A 25876-nucleotide genomic window follows, 5' to 3' on the forward strand; every position below is an offset into this window, starting at 1 on the left:
CTTCATGTTCCTTCCATGAAATGTCAATTGCTAATCAGTCACAGGCTAACCTTAGCAAATTGATACTGTCCTTGAAAAATCAGTATCGTTCTAAATGCTGATTTGCGCTGTACTTGGGATGTATTTTCCATTAATTTGCCCACTTTTGATGTTATATAGATTGACCCCAACTGATCCTCCCATCTCATTTTGAACACAGCCTCTGCTAGTTCCTACTTTAGCAGTCTGAGTGCTTGGTTATTTAAAGATATGAAACCGTTCAATACTTCACATGTTATCGCATCCAATTTATCATATTTTTCTGCATGGTGGCGCAGTGGTAGAGTTGCTGCCTTACAGCGCCAGAGACCCGGGTTCGATCCTGACAATGGGTGCTGTCTGTATGGAGTTTGTTCATCGTCCCCGTGACCTACATGGGTTTTCTCCGACATCTTTGGTTTCCTCCCACATTCCAATGTATCTAATTGGCGAGCTCACTGTGAATAGCATATGATCTAAACTCTCAGAGTGGCCTACCATACTGGAGGTTAGATTACTTTAGGTTAGAGGTACAGCGCGCAAACAGGCCCTTCAGCCCACCAAGTCCGCTACAACCAGCGATCACCCTGTACACTAGCACTATCTTACATACACTAGGGACAATTTACAATTTTTACTAAAGCCAATTTCTCCAGCTTTTTTGTGTACCTTCGATTTTCCAGCATCTGCAGTTCCTTCTTAAACGCTTAACCTACAAATCCGTTTTTGGAGTGTGGGAGGAAACTGGAGGACGTGGGAAAAACCCACATGGTCACGGGGAGAACGTACAAACTCTGTACAGACAGCACCAGTGGTAAAGATCGCACCCAGGCCTCTGCCGCTGTAAGGCAGTAACTCTACCGCTGTGCCACAGTGCCATCCTTGCCAAAATAACAATAGCCCATTGTAATATTTCTTTATCTGCCTGTGAGCATATTACAACCTTCTTATTCGTTTAACAAAGTTCAATAGCATCGGTTTAAAGATATTAAGGACTACAGTTTATTTTTAACTGGCGGTAACCCCTTGTTTTAGGACTAAGTACTAAACAAAGTAAGAGTCTCACTCTAAACAATCGAAACAACAAGTTTCAAACACAAGAAGACACGTGGAACTGAAGGTGCTGGTTTACAAATATAACACAAAGTGCTGGAGTAACTCAGCGGTTCAGGCAGCATCTCTGGAGACACAGATAGGTGACATTTTGGGTCAGGACCCTTCTTCAGACCTGTATTCACCTATCACTTGCCAGACTTTGCCCCACCCCGCTTTTATCCAGCTTTCTCCCCTCTACTACAATCAGTCAGAAGAAGGGTCCCAGCCCGATATGTCACCCATCCGTGTCCTCCAATGATGCTGCCTATCCCCCTGACTTGCTCCAGCATAGTTATTGCACGGCATGGAAGCAGGCCCTTCACCTGCCGACCAAGATGCCCCATCTAATCTAGTCCCATATACCTGTGATTAGCCTCTTATTCCCTTCCCATCCGTCTATATATCCAAGTGTCTGATGAAGGGTCTCAACCTGAAACGTCACATATTCTTACTCTCCAGAGATGCTGCCGGACCCGCTGAGTTACTCCAGCATTTTGTGCCTATCTTTGGTGGAATACAACATCCTGCAGCTCCTTCATAATCTTAAGAAAAACAATGGGTTTCAATATATGTGCTTGCAGCAATTAAGAATTTCTAATATCTTAATGTTTCTCTAGTTCTCTCTGCAATACCTGGTTCCTCAGGTCCCAGGAGTCATAGTCATCCGGTAAGCAGTGTCTGTGGAATGATGGTCTGAAGTCCACTTTCACCAGTTCCCAATCCGATCGGAAGCTAATGTGACCGAAGATCCTGGAACAGAAATACAGTCCGAAGATTTAACAACATTAACAAAAGAACACCTCTTGGGACCAAACTCGGGACCGAGACCTAAATGAGTGCAGGCATGTAACATATGAATAACTTGCAGCTAAGGGCTTTCACTGCAAGCCCTGCACCAGCTTCATAGTGGCTGGACTGAGTATGATTGTTAAGGGCTTGTCCCACTTGGCGATTTTTTTCGGTGACTGCTGGCATAATTGACCGATGTATCAGGTCACCGAACAATGTGTGGCGCAGCGTGATGTTGTGTGACGCAGCGTGATGACGCGCGGTGTTTTTTCAAGTGTCGCAACATATTTTTTGGCGCCGCTGGATTTTGAAATGTTCAGAATCGTTTGGCGACACTGATATGATACCGGCAGTTAGGAGGAAGAGATAGATCAGCCATGATTGATGGCGGAGTAGACTTGATGGGCCGAATGGCCTAATGCTACTCCTATCACTTATGAATTTATGACCTATCACAATTGTTCACTCATTCACTATTTCTGCCCCAAGTAATCTGAAATTACAAAATAGATAATGATTGAAACATTCCGTTCCTTGAACTGGTCGGTTTCTCTCTCCAAAGGTATTACATTTGCTGAGTTTCTTAAGCATTTACTGCTTTTGATTCATATTTCAAATGCTGCACCATGTCTATACAGTTACCACAGCTCCGTGAGACACCTACACTTTGCAGCTAATGCTCATCAGCTAATACCTTGCAGCTAGGGTAGCCAACTTTCTCACTCCCGACTCAGCCGTGGCTGGGTGAATGATGAGTTGGCCCGGGTGCTGGTCTGCACACAAAGCCAGCCGAGCTGAGGGGTTTTGGCCCGGGTGATGTCACGAGCAAAGTCCGGCGCCCCGTCCAACTCATGAACCGATTATCGGCCATGAGAAGGAGGGGTGGTGGTGTCGGTGGTAAGCGAACATACAAACTACGTACAGATAGTGCCCACTGCTGCTGCACTCCATGGGCTGCACTACGTCGGGACGGGTGAGGCGGGGCCGAACGTGGCGCTCCGACCTGACAGTCCCCTCAACCCGAGTAGTAGCAGTCAAATACGGGACAAGGGCTGTCCCCTATGGGAGCAACCAATTTAGCCCAATATACGGAATGTCCTGGCTAATACAGGACAGTTGGCAACCCTAGCTGCAGCTGAAAACCAATGGAGCAAAGATGAGTCAAGTGGCAACGTTAAACAGAGCTTTGTCTTTGACAAATAAAAACTTGACTTGACTACCTATTCCAATATGCCGAAGGAAGCCGCCTCTATTAACATGCTCATGAACAAAGCATAACACAGAACCTGATGGTCAATGCTTCAACTTGCACAGCTACCCAAGTAGAAGGCACCAATGTATAAATACCTAGGAATGTACCCGGACAATAAACCGTGTAGGAAAGAACTGCAGATGCTGGTTTAAATCGAAGGTAGACAAAGGCAGCATCTCTGGAGAGAAAGAATGGGAGATGTTTCGGGTCGAGATTCTTCTTCAGACTGATGTCAAGGGAATCAAGTAATGCCCTGTCTGGTCCAGGAATGCTGAAGTGCTGTACAGGAAGGGACTGAGCTGGCTTTACTTTTTGACAAGGCTCCACTCCTTCAACATCTGCAGTAAGCTGTTGCAGATGTTCTACCAATCGGTGGTGGCCAGTGCCATTTTCTTTTCTGTCATGTGCTGGGGCAGCAGGGCGAAGACTGCAGATGCCAATAGGATCAACCAACTCATCAGAAAGGCTAGTTCTGGCCTGGGGGCAGAGTTGGGTTCATGGGAGGTGGTCTTGGAGGGGAGGATGCTCCTCAAACTATGGAACATCCTGGACAATACAGCTCACCCCCTCCATGACACACTGGTCAACTTGAGGAGTACCTTTAGCAACAAACTGGTTCCACCAAGATGCAGCACAGAACGCCACAGGAGATCCTTCTTCCCTGTGGCTATCAAACTGTACAACTCCTCCCCCTTCTGTCGTGGGGTCGACTGATACTTTCCACTGGTCACTTTAGTTTCATGATTCATGTATTTTATGACAGTTGGCAGACCAATTTCCCTCCTGGGATAAATAAAGTTCTATTGCAACGTATTATATTGTTTGGTGACTGTGATGGAGCTGGGACTGTTGGCATTATGGCACCATGTGTACAATGAGACCTGCAGGATGTTATGGAAAATTGTCTTCCAATACGTTAGGGAACATTTTTGCAAAGGGAAACAGAGGCAACATTTCGGGGCAAAGTCACCTCTGCAGTGCAGGGAGCTTAATCCCAAACATTAATGATGCTTCTCTTTCCACAAATACTATCGGATCTGCTCAGTATTTCCTGCATATTGTTTTTGTTTCAGAACAACAGCAACTACTGTCACCTTGATTTTTGTTGCCCTCCATTAATTATTAACATTGCTGAAATAGCAGATGCAATGGTTATATTAGCTGCATATCTACCTTATTCTCTGAGTTTGTGCAGCATTTATAACCCCACGATAGACACAAAATGCTGGAGAACAGTGCCTCTACTTCCTGAGAAGATTACGGAGAGTCGGTATGCCAAGGAGGACTCTCTCGAACTTCTACAGGTGCACAGTAGAGAGCATGCTGACTGGTTGCATCGTGGCTTGGTTCAGCAACTGGGGTGCCCAGGAAAAGACTGCAAAAAGTTGTAAACACTGCCCACTATCATCGGCTCTGACGCAGAATTCTACGAGTCGCTGAGAATGTTTTAAACTCCAATCTAGAAATAACTCAACAGACAAAAAGTGCATGGTCTTAATTATCCTGATGCCGACTGGCAAAGAGGTCCTCACCTTCCTCAGCAAATGCTATTGGAATAAAAGTAGGTGAAAATATCAGCATGGGCATCCTTACATGTGTCTGGCACATTATGAAGCGCGCACGGCAGAACTCCTGCCTGCATACATTTAGTATCCTCCATATATAGTGATACAGTGTGGAAACAGGCCTTTCGGCCCAACTTGCCCACAGCAGCCAACATGTCCCAGCTACACTAGTCCCACCTGCCCACTTGGTCCATATCCCTCCAAACCTGTCCTATCCATGTACCTGTCTGACTGTTTCTTAAATGTTTGGATAGTCCCAGCCTCAACTCCCTCTTCTGGCAGCTTGTTCCATACACCCACCATTGCCGTTTGTGTGAAAAAGTTACCCCTCGGATTCCTATTAAATCTTTTCCCCTTCACCTCGAACCTATGTCCTCTGGTCCTCGATTCACCTACCCTGGGCAAGAGACTCTGTGCACCTACCCGATCCATTCCTCTCATGTCTCCCTCTCCCCTGACTCTCAAGGGTCTGTCTCACGAGCATGTGACTCCATGCGGCAAGCGCGACCTAAAGGGCCGGTCCCACCAGCTTGTGCCTGCATGCGGCAAGCGCGACCAAACCAGAGAGTGGTGGCAGTGGAGGCCGCGCAGAGGTCGAGTGAGTGACATGAAGTTCGAGCGAAGTCCACGGGAAATTTGCGCGTGATGTACAGCGTCGAGAAGACAGACGTATCAGGTCACCGAAAAAGTCGCGGTGTGATGCGGCGGTGACGCTGCATGACGTGGCGTGATAACATATTGACGCGCGGTGTTTCCTCAAGTGTCGCAACTTGTTTTTTTGTCGCCGCTGTATTTTGAAATGTTCAAAATCTTTCAGCGACCCTGATACGTCAGTCAACGATGCCGGCAGTCGCCGAAAAAATCGCCAAGCAGGACAGGCCCTTTAGAGTTTTGGGTCGGTGACCTATAATTTGAAATCATGGTTGTAATGGTCGACTCGAAACGTCACTCATTCCTTCTCTTCAGAGATGCTGCCTGTCCCGCTGAGTTACTCCAGCATCTTGTGTCTATCTTTAGTATTCTGCAAAGAAAGTTTCTCCCTTTTTCTCATCCAGCTGTTCGTCCTGCTCAGCCTCTCCTCTGCTCGTGGTTTCAATCTTGGTGCATTGAAGGGGACGCTGACTAATACACCCTTGCCTGCTAGCAGTGTTTGTGAACAGGCCATGAAGCTGGTCCTAATGCTCTTCAGAACTGCTGCACAAGGTTCAATAAAAATCAGCAACTTTAACAATTAACTTAAGCAGCAACACATACAGAGTTGAGGCATCATTCAGTACAAAATATAGTTACCTAATGATTCTTGTATACACTAGTTAATCCAACCAGTTAACAATGCTTTTCAATGCTAATAGAAACAGGTTCTCCTTGGTGCTGAATTGCCACGGAATTTGCACGTTCTCCCTGTGACCGCGTGGGTTTCCTCTGGGTGCTCCAGTTATCTCCCATATCTCAAAAATGTGCAGGTTTGTAGGTTAACTGGCCTCTGTATCGATGGTCGGTGGGCTGAAGGGCCAATGTCCATGCTGTCTCTACCAATCCAATCCAGTCAGCAGGATGGTTTAGTGCCAAAGGAGAAGCAGTGGTATGAAATGAGCTATGCATGTTTACATGCTTCCAGTTGATGTCATCTCATCACATAGTAATCCCTTTTTCAATATGTTACCCAGCACAATTTGTGCCAAACATCTGTGCCTATGCATGGAAAGTTGTTTTGGAACTACTTTCGAATCCTCGATGCATAAAAACTCATACTACAGTACTGATGGTTTTAGTTTAGTTTGACATTTTTAGTTCAGGATCAAGTTCTAAGATAGACACAAAATGCTGGAGTAACTCAGCGGGACAGGCAGCATCTCTGGAGAGAAGGAATGGGTGACGTTTCGGGTCGCGACCCTTCATCAGATGATCAAGTTCTAATTAGAGAATAACAATAACTGCATAACATTTGGTGACAGACCACGGGAGGCTTCAAGGGCATCCCAGACCTATATCAGCTATCTGTAAAGTACCTTTTAGAGTTGATTTTGTTTTAGTTTAGTTTAGAGAAACAGCGCGGAAACAGGCTCTTCGGCTCACCGGGACGCGCTGACCATTGTTCCCCACTATCGTGGATCAACAAATCAACTATCCTCCACCCGCTAGGGACAATTGACATTTATACCAAGTCAATTAATTAACCTACAAACCTGTACATCCTTGGAGTGTGGGAGGAAACCGAAGATCACCGAAGGGCGGTTACGGTGGCGCAGAGGTAGAGTTGCTGCCTAACTGCGAATTCAGCGCTGGAGACCCGGGTTCAATCCCGACTATGAGCGCTGTCTGTACGTAGTTTGTACTTTCTCCCCGTGACCTGCGTGGACTTTCTACGATATCTTCTGTTTCCTCCCACACTCCAAAGACGTACATGTTTGTAGGATAATTTGCTTGGTAAATGTGAAAATGGTCCCCAGTGGGTGTAGGATAGTGTTAATGTGCGGGAATCGCTGGTCGGCGCGGACCCGGTAGGCCGAAGGGCCTGTTTCGTCGCTGTATCTCTAAAACTAAAACTAAAACTAAAACTAAAACTAAAACTAAAACTAAAACTCAAACCTCTGAGAAAACCCACGCACGTCACTGGGAGAACTTACAAACTCCATACAGACATAACCCGTAGTTGGGAAATCGAACCCGGGTCTCTGGCGCTGCATTTGCTGTAAAGCAGCAACTCTACCATTGCGCCACCGTGCCGCTTAAATAATCCATTTGGATTTACAGTAGTCCACCAACAAGCCTGGTTTTAAAATGTGCAATTACGCATCCATTAATTTGTGCTTTTGCAGTAATGTATTTTGCTCCGAATCAATAGTGAAGCCAGCTATTTATCAACACAAGAACATTTTGTGAGCGAAAATGATCTCTGTATCGTCAGTACATTCTTTTAAATATATGTCCTAAACTGCTTTTTATATCAATCCCATTTAAAAAATGTGGTTTTAAAGCTGAAATGTTTTAAGTTGCACCAGATGTACCACATCATCCACTCTGAAATGTGTGGGGAGCAGCGGGAAAATTAATATCTGTCTATGCTCAAGGCATTAAAAGACTACAAATCAACAATATTTCTGTAATCATAGTCATAGACTGTTTAGCCTGGAACCAGGTCCTTCGGCCCAACTTGCCCACACCAGCCAACATGTCCCAGCTACACTAGTCCCACCTGCCCGCGTTTGGTCCATATCCCTCAAAACCTGTTCTATCCATGTACCTGTCTTAAACTGTCACTTAAACGTTGGAATAGTCCCAGCCTCAACTACCTCCTCTGGCAGCTTGTTCCATACACCCACCACCCTTTGAGTGAAAATGTTACTCCTCAGATTCCTATTCAATCTTTTCCCCTTCACCTTAATCCTATGTCCTCTGGTCCTCGATTCACCTACGCTGGGCAAGAGGCTCTGTGCATCTACCCAATCTATTCCTCTAATAATTTTATTATCGATCAGAATCCACATTTTGTTCCTTTTCTTATGATTATTAGTAATATCTATTTCAGAGAACAGACTGGTGATTTTCTTAAGTGGGCTGTCGAAAAAAAATGCTCTGCCACCATTAGCTTGAAGAAGAAATTGGAACGTGTTCTTGTCATTGATCGTTGAATGTAACAATCCATTCATACTGGGTAATATTAGTAAGGAGAATAATAGACTGTGCAGCCTCTTCAACAATGGGTGGCTATTTATGAATGTCATTCACGTGCCCTCTTCATATACCGCTGCAAGATTACAGAAAATTGTAGAATATTACAAGCCTTGCCATTTAATTTTTTTGAAGGACTTTTGGAAATGACTACTTCATCTATCCATGTGTGGGAAGGAACTGCAGATACTGGTTTAAGCCAAAGATAGACACGAAAAGCTCGAATAACTCAGCGGGACAAGCAGCATCTCTGGAGAGAAGGAATGGGCGACGTTTCGGGTCGAGCCCTGTCTGAGGAAGGGACTCATCCCAAAACATCACCCACTCCTTCTCTCCTGAGATGCTGCCTGTCCCGCTGAGTTACTCCAGCCTTTTGTGTTCACCTTACTTCATCTCCCTAATTTGAAGCATGCGTGTGCGTTTTACCTACACTCCACTTGGGGGAGATAATAAGCCACAGGAAACTATTACCAAAGGAAGAGGCTCACACAATGATGTCCAAGAATACTGATCAATGAAAGAGAAATAAACTTGTGTGCGCAGAGCACAATTACTGAAGGCACAGGATGAGAAAAACGACCGTTTTCAATCTCGCTCACTAGTCCACGGATTAATTAATGGACAGCATCCTCCATTTGCAATACATTTATCCCCAATCACATTCTCATTCTGTCTCCTCCACAACCGTATGCCTTACCTTGCTTAGTTCCACCTAATCAGCATAATCAGACTAAATAAAGAATTTGTCGTGGTCAAGGAAAGAGCGTTCACGTCACGGCCCTGTTTCCACCACCGTGTACAAGAAGTGACAAGACAGACATCATTGTATGCAGATGCCGAGAAGTGTGTTCAGCTCTGGCTGAACAACTTCTAATCTTGTGTGTGGACTCAGTAAGAAGAAGAAGCGTTTGTCAACCTCAAACTGAGCAAAGTCATTCATTCCTTAAGTCCGACTGAAATAACCAAATTCGGATATTCGGATAAAAAGCTGGAGTAACTCAGCGGGTCAGGCAGCATCACTGGAGAAAAGGAAAAGCTAACGTTTCAGGTCGAGACCCTTCTTCAGACCCCGAAGAAGAGATATTCTGAGTATTTTCTTTCACTCAGAATTCAGCAATTCCCTAGTGAGCAAATTACACAGTGCTGTATTGAACTCAGTGGCTCAGGCTGCTGCTGTGGAGGAAATGGACAGGTGATGTTTCAGGTCAGGGCTCTTCTATGTAGTCTGAAGAAGCATCCTGACCCAAAATGTTTCCTGTCCGTTTCCTTCCACAGATGTGGTGTGACTCGATGAGTTCCTCCAGCATATTGTATTTTACTGAAGATTCTGGTATCTGCGTTTCCTTGTGTCTATATTTCGCTTGTGAGACTTTCAGCTTCAGGTTGATTAAAGGGCCTGTCCCACTTTCACGACCTTTTTTACTCGTGGACATTTTTCATCATGCTAGAAAAACGCCCCGACCTACTTGATGCCACGAGTACCTACGACTAGCATCACGGCTTGCTACGACCTACCTATGGCCTTGTGACGACCATGCTGAGAGTATGAGTCAAGAGCAAACTTGGCAGAGGTCGTGACTTAGGTCGTGAAAGTGGGAGTTTCAACAAGTTGCACTAATAAATAGGTTTTTTTTATGAATATGTAACAAATGAATAACTCCTGTCACTTGACCTTTAATAATCAAAAATGCCCCAATATTCACCATTCAACCTGAAATATTAACTCTGTTTCTCTTTGCACAGATATCATCTGACCTGCTAAATATTTTCATTATTTGTTTCAGATTTTCAACATTTTGTTTTAAGACTGCAATTTTTTTTTAACAATCTTGGGATGTTCCATTGTGTTTTAAAGTGACCAGAGTCACTACCATCAAAAAAGAAAATGCAGCAAGGAACTTGAAAGTATCAAGCTATCCCAAGCAGCAAAGTGACAACAAGCAGATAATCTCAGTTACTGATGTACATTAAGGATTAAATATTGGCACACTTAGTTTAGTTTAGTTTACAAATACAGCGTGTAAAGCTGTATTTGTAAACTAAACTAAACTCCTTCAGCCTTACTGAGTGGGCACCGACCAAGAATCACCCGTACACTAGTTCTATCCTCACAACTCTGGGGACAATCTACAGGAACTGATTAACGTACAAGCCTACACATCTTTGGATTTTGGGAGGAAACCGGAGCACTCAGAGAAAACCCACGGTAGACAAAAATGCTGGAGAAACTCAGCGGGTGCAGCAGCATCTGTGGAGCGAAGGAATAGGTGACGTTTCGGGTCGAGACCCTTCTTCAGACTGGTTTCGGTTTGTCGCTCTTCAAGGGAGATGCTAAATGCATTTCGTTGTCTCTGTACTGTACACTGACAATGACAATTAAAATTGAATCTGAATCTGAATCTGAATCTGAATCTGAATCTGAATCTGGACCCTTCTTCAGAGTGAAGAAGGGTCTGAAGAATCAGTCTGAAGAAGGGTCTCGACCTGAAACGTCACCTATTCCTTCGCCCCACAGATGCTGCCTCACCCGCTGAGTTTCTCCAGCATTTTTGTCTACCTTCGATTTTTCCAGCATCTGCAGTTCGTTCTTAAACAGAGAAAACCCATGAGGTCATAGGGAAAACGTACAAAATCTATATGGACAACACCCGTAGTCGGGATCGAAACCGGGTCTCTGACGCTGTAAGGCCGCAACTCTACCACTGCGCCACCGTGCCATCACTTTTTCTGTTTACATGTGCCACCTCTGTACTGTTTAATCCCATCTTTTTACTGTCACGGCCAGATCAAATGGATTGAGTGGGCAGGGGAGGGTGGGTTCTTTAACGGCTGCCTCAGAAGGCTGTCGAGGCCAAGTCAGTGGATATATTTAAGGCAGAGATAGATAGATTCTTGATTAGCACGGATCTTAGAGGTTTTGTGGAGAAGGCAGGAGAAGGGTTTTGCGGGAGAGATTAATCAGCCATGATTGAATAACGGAGTAGACTTGATGGGCCGAACCACCTAATTCTACACCTATCATTTATCACCTTAAGGTCTTTTCTGAAAGTCAGTGATCGCAACAGTGTAGCACTCTCATAGGACCGCATTAGATGCAGTCCACTTTGAGTTCCTTCCATCTCAAAGCCAAATCCATCCATTATTTATTAAAAGCTGTCTTGATTTTTATTACTCATAGCGCCAACTTTTGCTGGAACAACATAAAAAAGCAAGCATCCTCTAGCTTTTTCCTGTTGTTGGTTTCTTCTGCTTCTCAGCCTGTCTTCCGCTGCTTCCATGTGATAGGGGTCCATTAGTAATGCTGCTTGTCCAACATGCAAGATAATCGAATGCAGAAGATAGACACAAAATGCTGGAGCAACTCAGCGGGATAGGCAGCATCTCCAGATAGAAGGAATGGGTGACGTTACGGGTCGGGACCCTTCTCGACCCGAAACATCACCCATTCCTTTGCTCCAGAGATGCTGCCTGTCCCGCTGAGTTGCTCCAGCATTTTGTGTCTATCTGCGGTGTAAACCAGCATCTGTAGTTCCTTCCTACACACTCTAATGGGCCTGTCCCACTTAGGCAATTTTTTTAGGCTTCTTCTTCTTCGTGCATATGGCGTGCACAGTCTAAAGTTGTAGGACAACTTGTTCTATTTTATCTTACTTGATTGTGCACACCAGGTTGATTGCATTCGTTGAAACAGGGTGGACCAAGTGAAGGTTGCAATCTCCCACCCCGATTTTTTAGGCAACTATAGGCGACTAATTTGTCGCCACATGTTCGCTGGTGGTCGCCGGGAGTCGTCTCCTCAGTCACGCAAAAAGTCGTAGCATCTTTCTGGTTGCCGCTAAATTTTCAACATGTTGAAAATGTTTTGCCGATAGTGGGTTTGACGCCAATAAGTGTAGCTTGACTTCTCCTGACGTAGGTGCTGTCGTAGGTTGTCGCCAGGACGACGTAGGTTGGTGCCGGTTTTTCGGCGACCTGCTGCGACTATGACAGTCGCCGACATTTGCCTAAAAAATCGCCAAGTGGGACAGGCCCATAATGCTCCTAGGCTGAGGTGGGAAACTCTCCCTTTCATCAGTATGTGATTGTCAATATGTGTTGAAAATCACTTCTAGATGCAAGCCTGAGTCTGTGTGGTGTGGCTGTGTACTTATAATTAACATTTAACATTAAATTAACTATCTGTGGATAGATTTCACACTGCTGCTATGCTACTGCTATGCTAGATTTTTAATCTATTATTAAAGAAAAACCTTATGAAAATCTGAAAAGATTATTACCAACATGCAATGAGAAACTGGGTCTTTACCCATATCTTAATTAAATCATCTGCTTTTCCATCTTGAGCTATGCTTTTAAACCTGGCAGTTCCCATTTATTCAAGGAAGATTAAAACAAAGCACATGCCTTCAAAAATACCTGCACAATGATTTTCAAACAAAAATATAAGCTCTGCCAATGAAAACAAACTGCAGACGGTGGAAACCTGAAATAGGATAACAAAATTCCAAAAGCACCTCAGGAGGTTAGGCAGCATCTGCATAGAAAAAAGGAGTTAACTTTTCAGATTGTTGATTTTTCATCAGAATTAGAAAAAGTTAGAAATCAAATCTGTTTTGTGTGAAATATACATCTTCTAGATGCACTGGAACACATCCTCAGTGATGTGACCTGGGGTCATCGGGTGTTTCGGGTCTCACAACATCAGACACCCTCGCCAGGGCGGCCCAGCCAGGGTTGATCAGGCCCCGACTTGCATCCCAGCAGCAACCAACCACGGAACTTAACAGAAGGGAAGGATTGGAGAGAACAAGGGGAAAGTCTGTGGTGAATGGAGATTGAAGCTGAATGGCATAAGTGCGGGCGCGTACTGAGCAAGGGTAGTGGAACGAAAGCTGATCGGTCGGTCAGGAAAGGTAAACGGGGGAAATTGAACGAGAATAGAGAAAAGATTCAAAACATAGAACATTGATCAGTACTGCACACGAATAGGCCCTTCGGCCCATAATGTCTAAACTAAACAATAAGGGCGGTCACGGTGGCGAGGCGGTAGAGTTGTTGCCTTACAGCGAATGCAACGCCGGAGACATGGGTTCGATCCCGACTATGGGTGCTGTCTATACAGAGTTTGTACATTCTTCCCGTGGCCTGCGTGGGTTTTCTCCGAGATCTTCGGTTTCCTCCCGCACTCCAAAGACGTACAGGTTTGTAGGTTAATTGGCTTGGTGTAAATGTAAAAAAAATGTCCCGTGTGGGTGTAGTATGGTGTTGATGTGCGGGGATCGCTGGTCGGCACGTACCTGGTGGGCCGCAGGGCCTGTTTCCGCGCTGTATCTCTAAACTAAACTAAGCAAACATAATGCCAAGACCTGCACAGAACCCATATCCCTCCATTCCCTGCAAATCTATATGTCTATCAAAATATATTTTTAATGCCCCCTAACATATCTGCTTCAACTACAACCACGTTCTACAACAACTACAACAACTGCAGCGCGTTCCAGGCACTCAACATCCTTTGTGTAAAAAAACTTGCCCCGCACATCTCCTTTAAACTTTGCCCCTCTCACCATAAAGCCAACAATGCAGTTACAGAGCATAGAAAGAATGCAGTCGCAAGGAATTTAAAATATGAGAGAATGTTGAAAGGACCCACAAGGTCAGGCAGTGTCTCGGGACAGAAAACACGAGTAAAAACAACAAAGTGATGATCTTTCATCAGAACTTGTCAGCTCTGAAACAAATAAGAAATGCTGATTATCTAAAAATCATAAAATTCAATGCAGCTCATGACAGTTAATATGCTGAGTCAGAAGATGAGATGCTGTTCCTCAAACTGCTGTCTGAGGGACAGCATCTCATGGTACCCGTACTAATCAGGAATCGATCTTTCTCTGCCTTAAAAAATATCCACTGACTTGGCCTCCACAGAATCAGGGGCCACAGTTTAAGAATAAGGAGTAAGCCATTTAGAACGGAGACGAGGAAACACTTTTTCTCACAGAGAGTGTGAGTCTGTGGAATTCTCTGCCTCAGAGGGCGGTGGAGACAGGTTCTCTGGATGCTTTCAAGAGAGAGCTAGATAGGACTCTTAAAAATAGAGGAGTCAGGGGATATGGGGATAAGGCAGGAACGGGGTACTGATTGGGGATGATCAGCCATGATCACATTGAATGGCGGTGCTGACTCGAAGGGCCAAATGGCCTGCTCCTGCACTTATTGTCTATTGTCTATCCTTGAAGTCAAATGATTTTTATGGACAATTTAACTATCTTTCTAACGTTGACATATTTAAGCAAGTAAATCGTTCATGATTTGTTTTCCAGCATAACGATATTCAAGGATATGAAGCATGTACTATGTTTACATATTCTGTTGTGCTGCTGCAAGTAAGAATTTCTGTGTTCTATCTGGGCCATATGACAATAAAACACTCTTGACTCTTGACTAGGGTTACCAACTTTCTCCCAAATAAGGGAGAAAAGGTCAAAATATGGGAGAAATTCCCTATGGCAATTCGTTGACCGACTCAGCCGTGGCTGGGTGAATGATGAGTTGGCTCGGCTGCTGGACTGCACACAAAGCCCAGCCGGCGGGCCAGCTGACATTGCGCGCAAGGTCCAGCTCCCCATCCAACTCATGAACTGATGATCGGCCATGAGAAGGAGGGGTGGTGGTGTCGGAGGTAAGCGAAGGTACGAAGGTCAGTCAGGCCGGGCTGCCGACTGACGGGGCCACGGGCGAGGTGCTGCTGCTGCTGCTGCTGCACTACATGGGCTGCACTACGTCGGGACTCTTGATTAGGAGGAATGACTAACAGCAGCTTTTTATGAGTGGCTTCTCCCAAAGGACTGTAGCAATTCAAAGCAGCTTGGCACAGGCCTCTCCTCAAGGATACTCAGGGATGTTGTGCAATACATACCGGCCTGGCCAGCAAAGGCCACTTCCAGAAAAATGAAAAAACTGCTAAGTATAAGTCAAGTCAAGTCAAGTCAAGTTTATTCGTCACATACACATACGAGATGTGCAGTGAAATGAAAAGTGGCAATGTGGTATAAAAAACTTCACCTATTTTTAAATATAGAAACATAGAAACATAGAAATTAGGTGCAGGAGTAGGCCAATCGGCCCTTCAAGCCTGCACCGCCATTCAATATGATCATGGCTGATCATCCAACTCAGTATCCCGTACCTGCCTTCTCTCCATAACCTCTGATCCCCTTAGCCACAAGGGCCACATCTAACTCCCTCTTAAATATAGCCAATGAACTGGCCTCAACTACCCTCTGTGGCAGAGAGTTCCAGAGATTCACCACTCTCTGTGTGAAAAAAGTTTTTCTCATCTCGGTTTTAAATGATTTCCCCCTTATCCTTAAGCTGTGACCCCTTGTCCTGGACTTCCCCAACATCGGGAACAATCTTCCTGCATCTAGCCTGTCTAACCCCTTAAGAATTTTGTAAGTTTCTATAAGATCCCCTCTCAATCTCCTAAATTCTAGAGAGTATAAACCAAGTCTAACCAGTCTTTCTCCATAAGACAGTCCTGACATCCCAGGAATCAGTCTGGTGAACCTTCTCTGCACTCTCTCTATGGCAATAATGTCCTTCCTCAGATTTGGAGACCAAAACTGTACGCAATACTCCAGGTGTGGTCTCACCAAGACCCTGTACAACTGCAGTAGAACCTCCCTGCTCTTATACTCAAATCCTTTTGCTATGAAAGCTAACATACCATTCGCTTTCTTCACTGCCTGCTGCACCTGCATGCCTACTTTCAATGACTGGTGTACCATGACACCCAGGTCTCGCTAGATCTCCCCTTTTCCTAATCGGCCACCATTTAGATAATAGTCTGCTTTCCTGTTTTTGCCACCAAAATGGATAACCTCACATTTATCCACATTATACTGCATCTGCCAAACATTTGCCCACTCACCCAGCCTATCCAAGTCACCTTGCAGCCTCCTAGCATCCTCCTCACAGCTAACACTGCCCCCCAGCTTAGTGTCATCCGCAAACTTGGAGATATTGCCTTCAAATCCCTCATCCAGATCATTAATATATATCGTAAATAGCTGGGGTCCCAGCACTGAGCCTTGCGGTACCCCACTAGTCACTGCCCGCCATTGTGAAAAGGACCCGTTTACTCCTACTCTTTGCTTCCTGTTTGCCAGCCAGTTCTCTATCCACATCAATACTGAACTCCCAATTCCGTGTGCTTTAAGTTTGTATACTAATCTCTTATGTGGGACCTTGTCGAAAGCCTTCTGGAAGTCTAGATACACCACATCCACTGGTTCTCCCCTATCCACGCTACTAGTTACATCCTCGAAAAATTGTATAAGATTCGTCAGACATGATTTACCTTTCGTAAATCCATGCTGACTTTGTCCAATGATTTCACCACTTCCCAAATGTGCTCTTATCCCATCTTTAATAACTGACTCTAGCAGTTTCTCCACTACCGATGTTAGACTAACTGGTCTGTAATTCCCCGTTTTCTCTCTCCCTCCCTTCTTAAAAAGTGGGGTTACGTTTGCTACCCGCCAATCCTCAGGAACTACTCCAGAATCTAAAGAGTTTTGAAAGATTATTACTAATGCATTCACTATTTCTGGAGCTACTTCCTTAAGTACTCTGGGATGAAGCCTATCTGGCCCTGGGGATTTATCGGCCTTTAATCCATTCAATTTACCCAACACCACTTCCCAACTAACCTGGATTTCGCTCAATTCCTCCAACTCCTTTGACCCGCGGTCCCCTGCTATTTCCGGCAGATTGTTTATGTCTTCCTTAGTGAAGACGGAACCAAAGTAGTTATTCAATTGGTCCGCCATATCCTTGTTCCCCATGATCAACTCACCTGTTTCTGACTGCAAGGTACCTACATTTGTTTTAACTAATCTCTTTCTTTTCACATATCTATAAAAACTTTTGCAGTCAGTTTTTATGTACACTGCCGGTTTTCTTTCATAATCTATTTTTCCTTTCCTAATTAAGCCCTTTGTCCTCCTCTGCTGGTCTCTGAATTTTTCCCAGTCCTCTGGTATGCTGCTTTTTCTGGCTAATTTGTACGCATCATCTTTCGCTTTGATACTATCCCTGATTTCCCTTGTTATCCACGGATGCACTACCTTCCCTGATTTATTCTTTTGCCAAACTGGGATGAACAATTTTTGTAGTTCATCCATGCAGTCTTTAAATGTCTTCATTGCATATCCACCGTCAACCCTTTTAGAAATAATTGCCAGTCAATCCTGGCCAATTCACGTCTCATACCCTCAAAGCTACCTTTCTTCAAGTTCAGAACCATTGTTTCTGAATTAACAATGTCACTCTCCATCCTAATGAAGAACTCAACCATATTATGGTCACTCTTGCCCAAGGGGGCACGTACAACAAGACTGCTAACTAACCCTTCCTCATTACTCAATACCCAGTCTAAAATAGCCTGCTCTCTCGTTGGTTCCTCTACATGTTGATTTAGATAACTATCCCGCATACATTCCAAGAAATCCTCTTCCTCAGCACCCCTGCCAATTTGATTCACCCAATCTATATGTAGATTGAAGTCACCCATTATAACACCCATTTGCTTTTGTTGCACGCATTTCTAATTTCCTGTTTGATACCATCTCCAACATCACTACTACTGTTAGGTGGCCTGTACACAACACCCACCCGCGTTTTCTGCCCCTTAGTGTTTCGCAGCTCTATCCATACCGATTCCACATCCTCCAAACTAATGTCCTCCCTTTCCATTGCGTTAATCTCCTCTCTAACCAGCAACACTACCCTACCTCCTTTTCCTTTCTCTCTATCCCTCCTGAATATTGAATATCCCTGGATGTTCAGCTCCCAGCCTTGGTCACCCTGGAGCCATGTCTCCGTGATCCCAACTATATCATAATCATTAATGGCTATCTGCACGTTCAACTCATCCACCTTATTACAAATACTCCTTGCATTGAGACATAAAGCCTTCTGGCTTGTTTTTACAACACTCTTATCCCCTTATACAATTATGTTGAAAAGTGGCCCTTTTTGATTTTTGCGCTGGTTTTGTCTGCCTGCCACTTATACTTTTCACCTTGCTACCTATTGCTTCTACCCTCATTTTACACCTCCTGCCTCTCTGCTCTTGTACCCATCCCCCTGCCACATTAGTTTAAATCCTCCCCGACAGCACTAGCAAACACTCCCCAAGGACATTGGTTCCATTGCAGCCCAGGTGCAGACCATCCTCTTTGTACTGTGACTCTGGATACAATTATCTGATATACGTCTATCAATAGCCTTGCAGGGAAATTATGTACCACATTGAGATACACTCTGATTCAAGTCAAATTAAAAAAGTGCTTATTTTACCTTAACAGAGTGCCAAGGTGGGAAGAAATCACGTTTTGATAGACACAAAATGCTGGTGTAACTCAGCAGGACAGGCAGCATCTCTGGAGAGATGGAATGGCTGTGATATGGGGTCGAGACCTTCTTCAGACTGAGTCGGGGAGAGGGAGACACAGAGATAAGGAAGTGTAAGGTATGAAAACGAGACACATAGACCTTCGCATTCTGAGGCCTGATGATCCTTACACTCAGGCATGGAAATCGCTATCAAAATATGGAGGAGAACGGGGGACAGGGGGGACACAATTTTTTGGCGACTGCGTGCGCACGTGCACACTCACACATACATGCGTGAGGCTTCAGAAGCTCAATCCAGCGCTAAATGCAGCTCAACTCTGCCTCTCTCGCCAGGTTAACCTACAGCCCTGCTTGGACTGACGGGACATCAGCACTACGTCTCTCTCCTCCAATCACCACTCTCTATCCTCAGTCCCACCCCACCCACTCCTCCCTTCTCCAATGATCGCGCTGAATCATCATGTCCCGCCCCCAGTGCAGATGCGGCGTAGGCAGAGGAATTGGGAATAGGGGATGGAGTCCTTACACAAAACAGGGTGGGACCAAGTGTAGTCCAGATAGCCATGGGAGTCAGTGGGTTTATAGTGGATGTCGGTCAAGAGTCTATCCCCTGCAAAGTGAGGATCAAGAAATGGTAGGGAAATGTCGGAAATGGTCCAGGTGTATTTGAGTGTCGGATGGAAGTTAGTGGTGAAATTCATGAAGTCAGTGAGTTGTGTGTGGGTGCAGGAGGTAGCAGTCGTCAATGTAGCGGAGGTAGAGTTCGGGGATAGGGCTACCGTATGTCTCGAACTAGGATTGTTTGATATACCCTATAAAGAGGCAGGCAGAGCTAGGGCCCATGCCAGTGCCCATAGCTACACCTTGTATTTGGAGGAAATGGGAGTAGTCGAACAAAACGTTATTAAGGGTAAGAACCATCTCCGCTAAGCAGAGGAGAGTATCAGTAGACTGGGATTGGTTGCTTCCCCGGTCGAGGAAGAAACAGAGCTATATTTTTCCTGTGTCTCTAAAGTGAGCACTCCTGCTATATTAGTCTCATATGTGTAGAAAGGTATAAAATGTAAATATGACTTTTAGGAGCCTCTTCTGCATGATCCATCTGCCTGCATGGTTGACTGGGCAATAGTTATTTCACCATTTGGGACTGTCAACTGAGTTATCGTTCACATCTGCTCAGGAGAGCGTGTTATACCCGATGGGTGGGAAACAGTGCAGGCTCTCTGCAATGACGTCCCGCTGAGTTTATTTAACTATTCTCATGCCAGAAACACATCAGAGATATACAGTCGCTGGCTCTTCTTTATAATCTGATTCCTTATTTGTAAATTGTGACCGGCTAGTCATAAATTAGATAGCTGCGGATATTTTTTGCATGTTACACATAAAAGCTGGAGAAACTCGGCGGGTGCAGCAGCATCTATGGAGCGAAGGAAATAGGCAACGTTTAGAAATAGGAAATAGCCTATTTCCTTCGCTCCATAGATGCTGCTGCACCCGCTGAGTTTCTCCAGCTTTTTTGTGTAACCTTCGATTCTCCAGCATCTGCAGTTCCTTCTTAAACACGATATTTTTTGCATGTTGGGTTGAGAAAATATGTTGCTCTTCCCTTCCCCCCATCCCCAAGTGTTAATCTCCAACTGTACACAAAAATGATGGAGAAACTCAGCGGGTGCAGCAGCATCTGTGGAGCGAAGGAAATAGGCAAGGTTTCAGGCCGAAACCCTTCTTCAGACTGATGGGTGGTGGGGGGGAGGGGCGGGGAGAAGAAAGGAAAAAGGAGGAGGAGCCCGAGGGCTGAGGGATGGGAGGAGACAGCCCGATGGCTGAGGAAGGGAAGGAGACAGCAAGGGCTAACAAAATTTGGAGAATTCAATGTTCATGCCCCCAGGATGCAGACTCCCCAATATATGAGGTGCTATTCCTCCGATTTCCGGTGTTGCTCGCTCTGGCCATGGAGGAGACCCAGGACAGAGAGGTCGGATACGGAGTGGGAGGGGAAGTTGAAGTGCTGAGCCACCGGGAGGTCAGCTTGGTTATTGCGGACCGAGCGGAGGTGTTCGGCGAAACGATCGCTCAGCCTCCGCTTAGTCTCACCGATATAGATCTGCTGAGATCTAGAGCAGCGGATGCAATAGATGAGGTTGGAGGAGATGCAGGTAAACCTCTGTCGCACCTGGAATGACTGCTTGGGTCCTTGAATGGAGTCGAGTGGGGAGGTAAAGGGACAGGTGTTGCATTTCTTGCGGTTGCAAGGGAAAGTGCCCGGGGAGGGGAATGGTACGGGAGGGAAGGGAAGAATTGACAAGTGAGTTACGGAGGGAGCGGTCTTTGCGGAAGGCAGATATGGGGGGGAGATGGGAAGATGTGGCGAGTGGTGGGGTCACGTTGGAGGTGGCGAAACTGACGGAGGACTACTTGTTGTATGTGACGGCTGGTGGGGTAAAAGGTGAGGACTAGGGGGAATCTGCCCTTGTTGCTAGTGGGGGGATGGCGAGAGAGAACAGTATTTTGGGGTATGGAAGAGACCCTGGTGCAAGCCTCGTCTATGGTGGAGGAGGGGAACCCCCGTTCCCTGAAGAATGAGGATATTTCAGATGCCCTGGTGTGGAACGCCTCATCCTGTGAGCAGATGCAGCGTAGACTGAAGAATTGGGAGTAGGAGTCCTTACAGGAAGCAGGGTGGGAAGAAGTGTAGTCCAGATAGCCATGGGAGTCATTGGGTTTATAGTAGATGTCGGTCAGAAGTCTATCACCTGCAATGGAGATAGTGAGGTCAAGAAATGGTAGGGAAGTGTCGGAAATGGTCCAGGTGTATTTGTGAGCCGGGTGGAAGTTAGTGGTGAAGCGGATGAAGTCAGTCAGTTGTGTGCGGGTGCAGGAGGTGGCACCAAAGCAGTCGTCGATGTAGCGGAGGTAGAGGTCGGGGATGGGGCCCTGGTACGCATTGAACAAGGATTGCTCGACATGACCGACAAAGAGGCAGGCATAGCTAGGGCCCATGCGTGTGCCCATAGCTACGCCTTGTTTTTGGAGGAAATGGGAGGAGTCAAACGTGGTTATTGAGGGTAAGGACCAGCTCCGCTAGGCGGAGGAGAGTGTCAGTGGCCGGGTATAGGTTGCTTCTCTGGTCGAGGAAGAACCGGAGGGCTTTGAGACCATCCCGGTGGGGGATGGAGGTGTAGCATGACTGGACGTCCATGGTGAAGATGAGGGGGTGAGGGCCTAGAAAATGGAACGCGAGGAGACGACGGAGAGTGTCTGAGGTGTCTTGAACATAGGTAGGGAGGGATTTAACCAAGGGGGATAAGATGGAGTTAAGGTATGTGGAAATGAGTTCGGTGGGGCACGAACAGGCAGAGACAACGGTTCTACCGGGACAGTCAGGTTTGTGGATTTTGTGGAGAAGGTAAAATCGGGCCGTGCGAGGCTGGGGAACGATGAGGTTGGAGGCTCGGTCCGGAGGGTTTTGAGACCGGAGGGTTTTGAGACCATCCTGGTGGGGGATGGAGGTATAGAGTGACTGGACGTCCATGGTGAAGATGAGGGGGTGAGGGCCTAGAGAAGTCAAGGAAGAACCACTTCTCGTTTGACTCCTCCCATTTCCTCCAAATACAAGGCGTAGCTATGGGCACACGCATGGGCCCCAGCTACGCCTGCCTCTTTATCGGTTATGTCGAGCAATCCTTGTTCAATACGTACCAGGGCCCCATCCCCAACATCTACCTCCGCTACATCGACGACTGCTTTGTTGCCACCTCCTGCATCCACTCACAACTGACTGACTTCATCCACTTCACCACTAACTTCCATCCGGCACTCAAATACACCTGGACCATTTCCGACACTTCCCTACCATTCCTTGACCTCACTATCTCCATTGCTGGTGATAGACTTTCTGACCGACATCCACTATGAACCCACTGGCTCCCATGGCTATCTGGACTACACTTCTTCCCACCCTGGGATGCCCCTTTCCCTCTCTACCCCTCTCCCTCTACCCTCCCTCTCTACTCCCCTCCCTCTCTACCCCCTCCCCATCTACCCCCTCCCTCCATTGCCCTCTCCTTCTCTACCCTCCCTCCAACTCTACCTTCTCTCTCTCCACCACCCCCCCTCCCTCTCCCTCCTTTGCCCTCCCCACCCTCCCTCCACCCTACCCCTCCCTGCCCCTTCCCTCTCTCTACCCCCTCCCCTCTATGCCCCTCTCTCCCCCTCCCTCTCTACACCCTCCTCCTCCCTCTCTACCCTCTCCCTCTCCACCCCCCTCCCACTCCCTTTCTACCCCCTCTCTCTCTACCACCCTCCCTCTCTACCATCCCTCCCTCTCTACCACCCACTCCAGGGATTGAAGATGGAGGGTGAAGAGGAGGAGGAGGGAGTGCTGGGGGGTGAGGAGAAATGAGCCGTTTGCACCTAACAAACAACTAAGAACTAACAACAAACAACTAACAATAACTTCAGACTGGTTATCCCTAACCAGCCTGTCACATTGAGTTACTCCAGCCTTTTGTGTCCATCCTCGGTTTAAACCAGAATCTGCAGATCCTTCTTACAAACAACTATGGCCCCTATCCCATGATGCGAGTTTACCCAAGAGCACTCCTGAGTTTCAAAAAAAAATCAAACTCGTGGTAAGTATATAGAATGTATGTAGTGGGTACGTTGGAGCTCGTGGATGTCTCGTAGCAGCTCGTAATGCTAACGGCAGGTACTTGGGAACGTGGATACTCGTGAAGTTTTTTCAACACTGTGAAAAATGTCCAAGTGTAAAAAAATACTCGTGATGAAGTACCACGAGTTTAATTTTTTCTTTAATCTCGGGAGAGCTCTTGGGTAAACTGGCATCATGGGACAGGGGCTTAACCAGGTAGCCTGTTTCCCTTATCATCCCTACTTTTTTGCATATCTTTCATTCATTGTTCTTTATCTCTCTACATCATCGCCTATATCTTTCGTTTCACTTATCCCTAACCAGTCTGAAGAGGGTCTTGATTGGGGAAACGTCACCCATTCCTTCTCTCCAAAGATGCTGCCTGTCCGCTGAGTTACTCCAGCTTTTTGTGTCTATCGTCGGTTTAAAACAGCATCTGTAGATATTTTCTTCACTGGCCCACAGATGGCAGTAGAAGTAGATTAGATTCAGTTAAGTACATTGCTTGAAAACAAAGCTGACCAGCAGAAAGAAGAGCCATTAACAGCTATAACAGAGGACGCGATTATTCAGACATGATTGCCTCTGCCAGAGGCTGATGGAGGGAGGGCACACAAAGTCTACTCCAGCCAGGGGTCACAATTCAGGCCAATTCACTTAAACATCGTGAAGCCCGCGGCCTCTGGTAAGAAGGGGCCGACTCGGGAGCTCCATGCCGCGGAGAGAGTTTCAACCGCCCCGACGCGGGAGTTTCGATCACCCCGACGGGGGCTTCGATCGTCGGCTGCGGGGGCTTTGATGGCCCCGACTGCAGATGGTTTGACTGCCCCGACCACGGGAGAACTAGAGGAAGAAGCTTGAACTTTATTGCCTTCCATCACAGTGAGGAATGTGGAATCCACTGTGGTGGATGTTTATGTTAACTTTTATGTTGTTGCTTTTCACTTTGTTTGACTGTATGGTAACTCAAATTTCCCTGTACCTTAACCGGTACATGTGACAATAAACTGACCTTGAAACTTCAGTTTCAACACCTTTCCTACCAGTTCGTCTGGCTGCTTTAATCAACCACTGCATCTTTTATGCTGATTACTTAAGAACCTGTCCCACGAGTATGCGACTGTATGCAGCGAGCGCGATCTAATGCGGTCTCTTGAGCCGTACGGCCTCGCAGGGGTGGTCCCACTTCGATCGCCGGAGCCGTATGGAGTTGTGCGGGGCTGGTCCCGACATCGCGCAGGGCTCTGAAAAACTGACACTGTCCAAAAATTCCCCGCCTGTCGACCCGCAGCCGCATTGAGACCTACACAGCGTCTCAACGCCGTAACAGCGTCTCGACGTCGTCCGCCTAGCGCGTGGCATTGCACGATGGCGTCACAGCCCAGCGTGCCGATGAGTGATGACGTAACCGCCCGACGCCGTGCGACATCCAAATTCAGTCGGCCCGCCTCCTGCCCAGCGGATTGGTGAGTATGATGTCCGGACCAGCCCTGCACAACTCCAGACGGCTCCGTGGTTGTAAGTGGGACCGGCCCTGCGTGGCCGTACGCCTCAAGCCACCACATTTGGTCGCGCTAGACGCATGCAATCGCATGCTGGTGGGACAGGCCCTTTAGGCTTTCAGTTGTCCCCAGAACACTGACAGTGGGTCATATTTTAAAAACAATCAACTTCTTTCAGAAGCAGATGTGCTGAATGCGAGGAAAGGAACCGCAGGTGCTGGTTTAAATCGAAGATAAACACAAAATGCCGGAGTAACTGAGCGGGACAGGCAGCATCTCTGGAGAGAAGGAATGGGTGATTGTAGAAGGGTCTCGGCCCAAGACGTCACCTGTTCCTTCTCTCCAGAGATGCTGCCTGTCCCACTGAGATTACTCCAGCGTTTTGTGTCTGTCTCCGTGCTGAATGCGAAGTAAGATTTTGCTGATGGTGTCATTTCAACTTCTGCGCCAGCTCAGATTTCCTTACTGAACACCGGGTAAAGCAATTAGATAGTCAGAATTACTTCAAGATTAATTACAGCAATAAGTATTAAATGGAATAGAATCATAAAGTGATGCAGACTGGCAGTGAGGTGTGGAGTGATGAGAGTGTGGAATGAGCCAGTACACTGGGGATGCGAGAAAGAGCGTGAAATGAAAATTGGGCTATCTGTGATAAATATCTGAGACGGCTATGGAATTGAAGGTCATTGAAATATGCGTGGGCTGCATTACATTGCTGTTCACTAATTCTTAATAAATCAGAGTGGGGGGTAATCCATTCTGCCTTTCAAGCCGGCAGCCTCATTAAAAAAGCTCTTGGCCGACCTCCTCCTACAGCACTATATAATTCCCTCTGTCCATATCCCTCGATTCCTCCAGTATCCAAAAATCCATCAATCTCTGCTTTGTATTCAGCCCATAACTG

At 46.4% G+C, this 25876-nt stretch overlaps 1 protein-coding gene across 2 annotated transcripts in view; it reads right to left on the minus strand.

Moving 5' to 3' along the window:
- The window catches only part of sorcs2 (sortilin-related VPS10 domain containing receptor 2), a 736913-nt gene that overhangs the window by 59818 nt on the left and 651219 nt on the right, over positions 1-25876 (minus strand). For both annotated transcript variants that reach the window (XM_055644862.1, XM_055644870.1), the window contains exon 15: positions 1746-1863. In XM_055644862.1, coding sequence (XP_055500837.1) covers positions 1746-1863 — 118 coding nt within the window. The remainder of the gene's footprint in view (positions 1-1745; positions 1864-25876) is intronic.

Source organism: Leucoraja erinacea, chromosome 1, assembly GCF_028641065.1.
Source record: "Leucoraja erinacea ecotype New England chromosome 1, Leri_hhj_1, whole genome shotgun sequence".
Lineage (NCBI taxonomy): Eukaryota > Metazoa > Chordata > Chondrichthyes > Rajiformes > Rajidae > Leucoraja > Leucoraja erinaceus.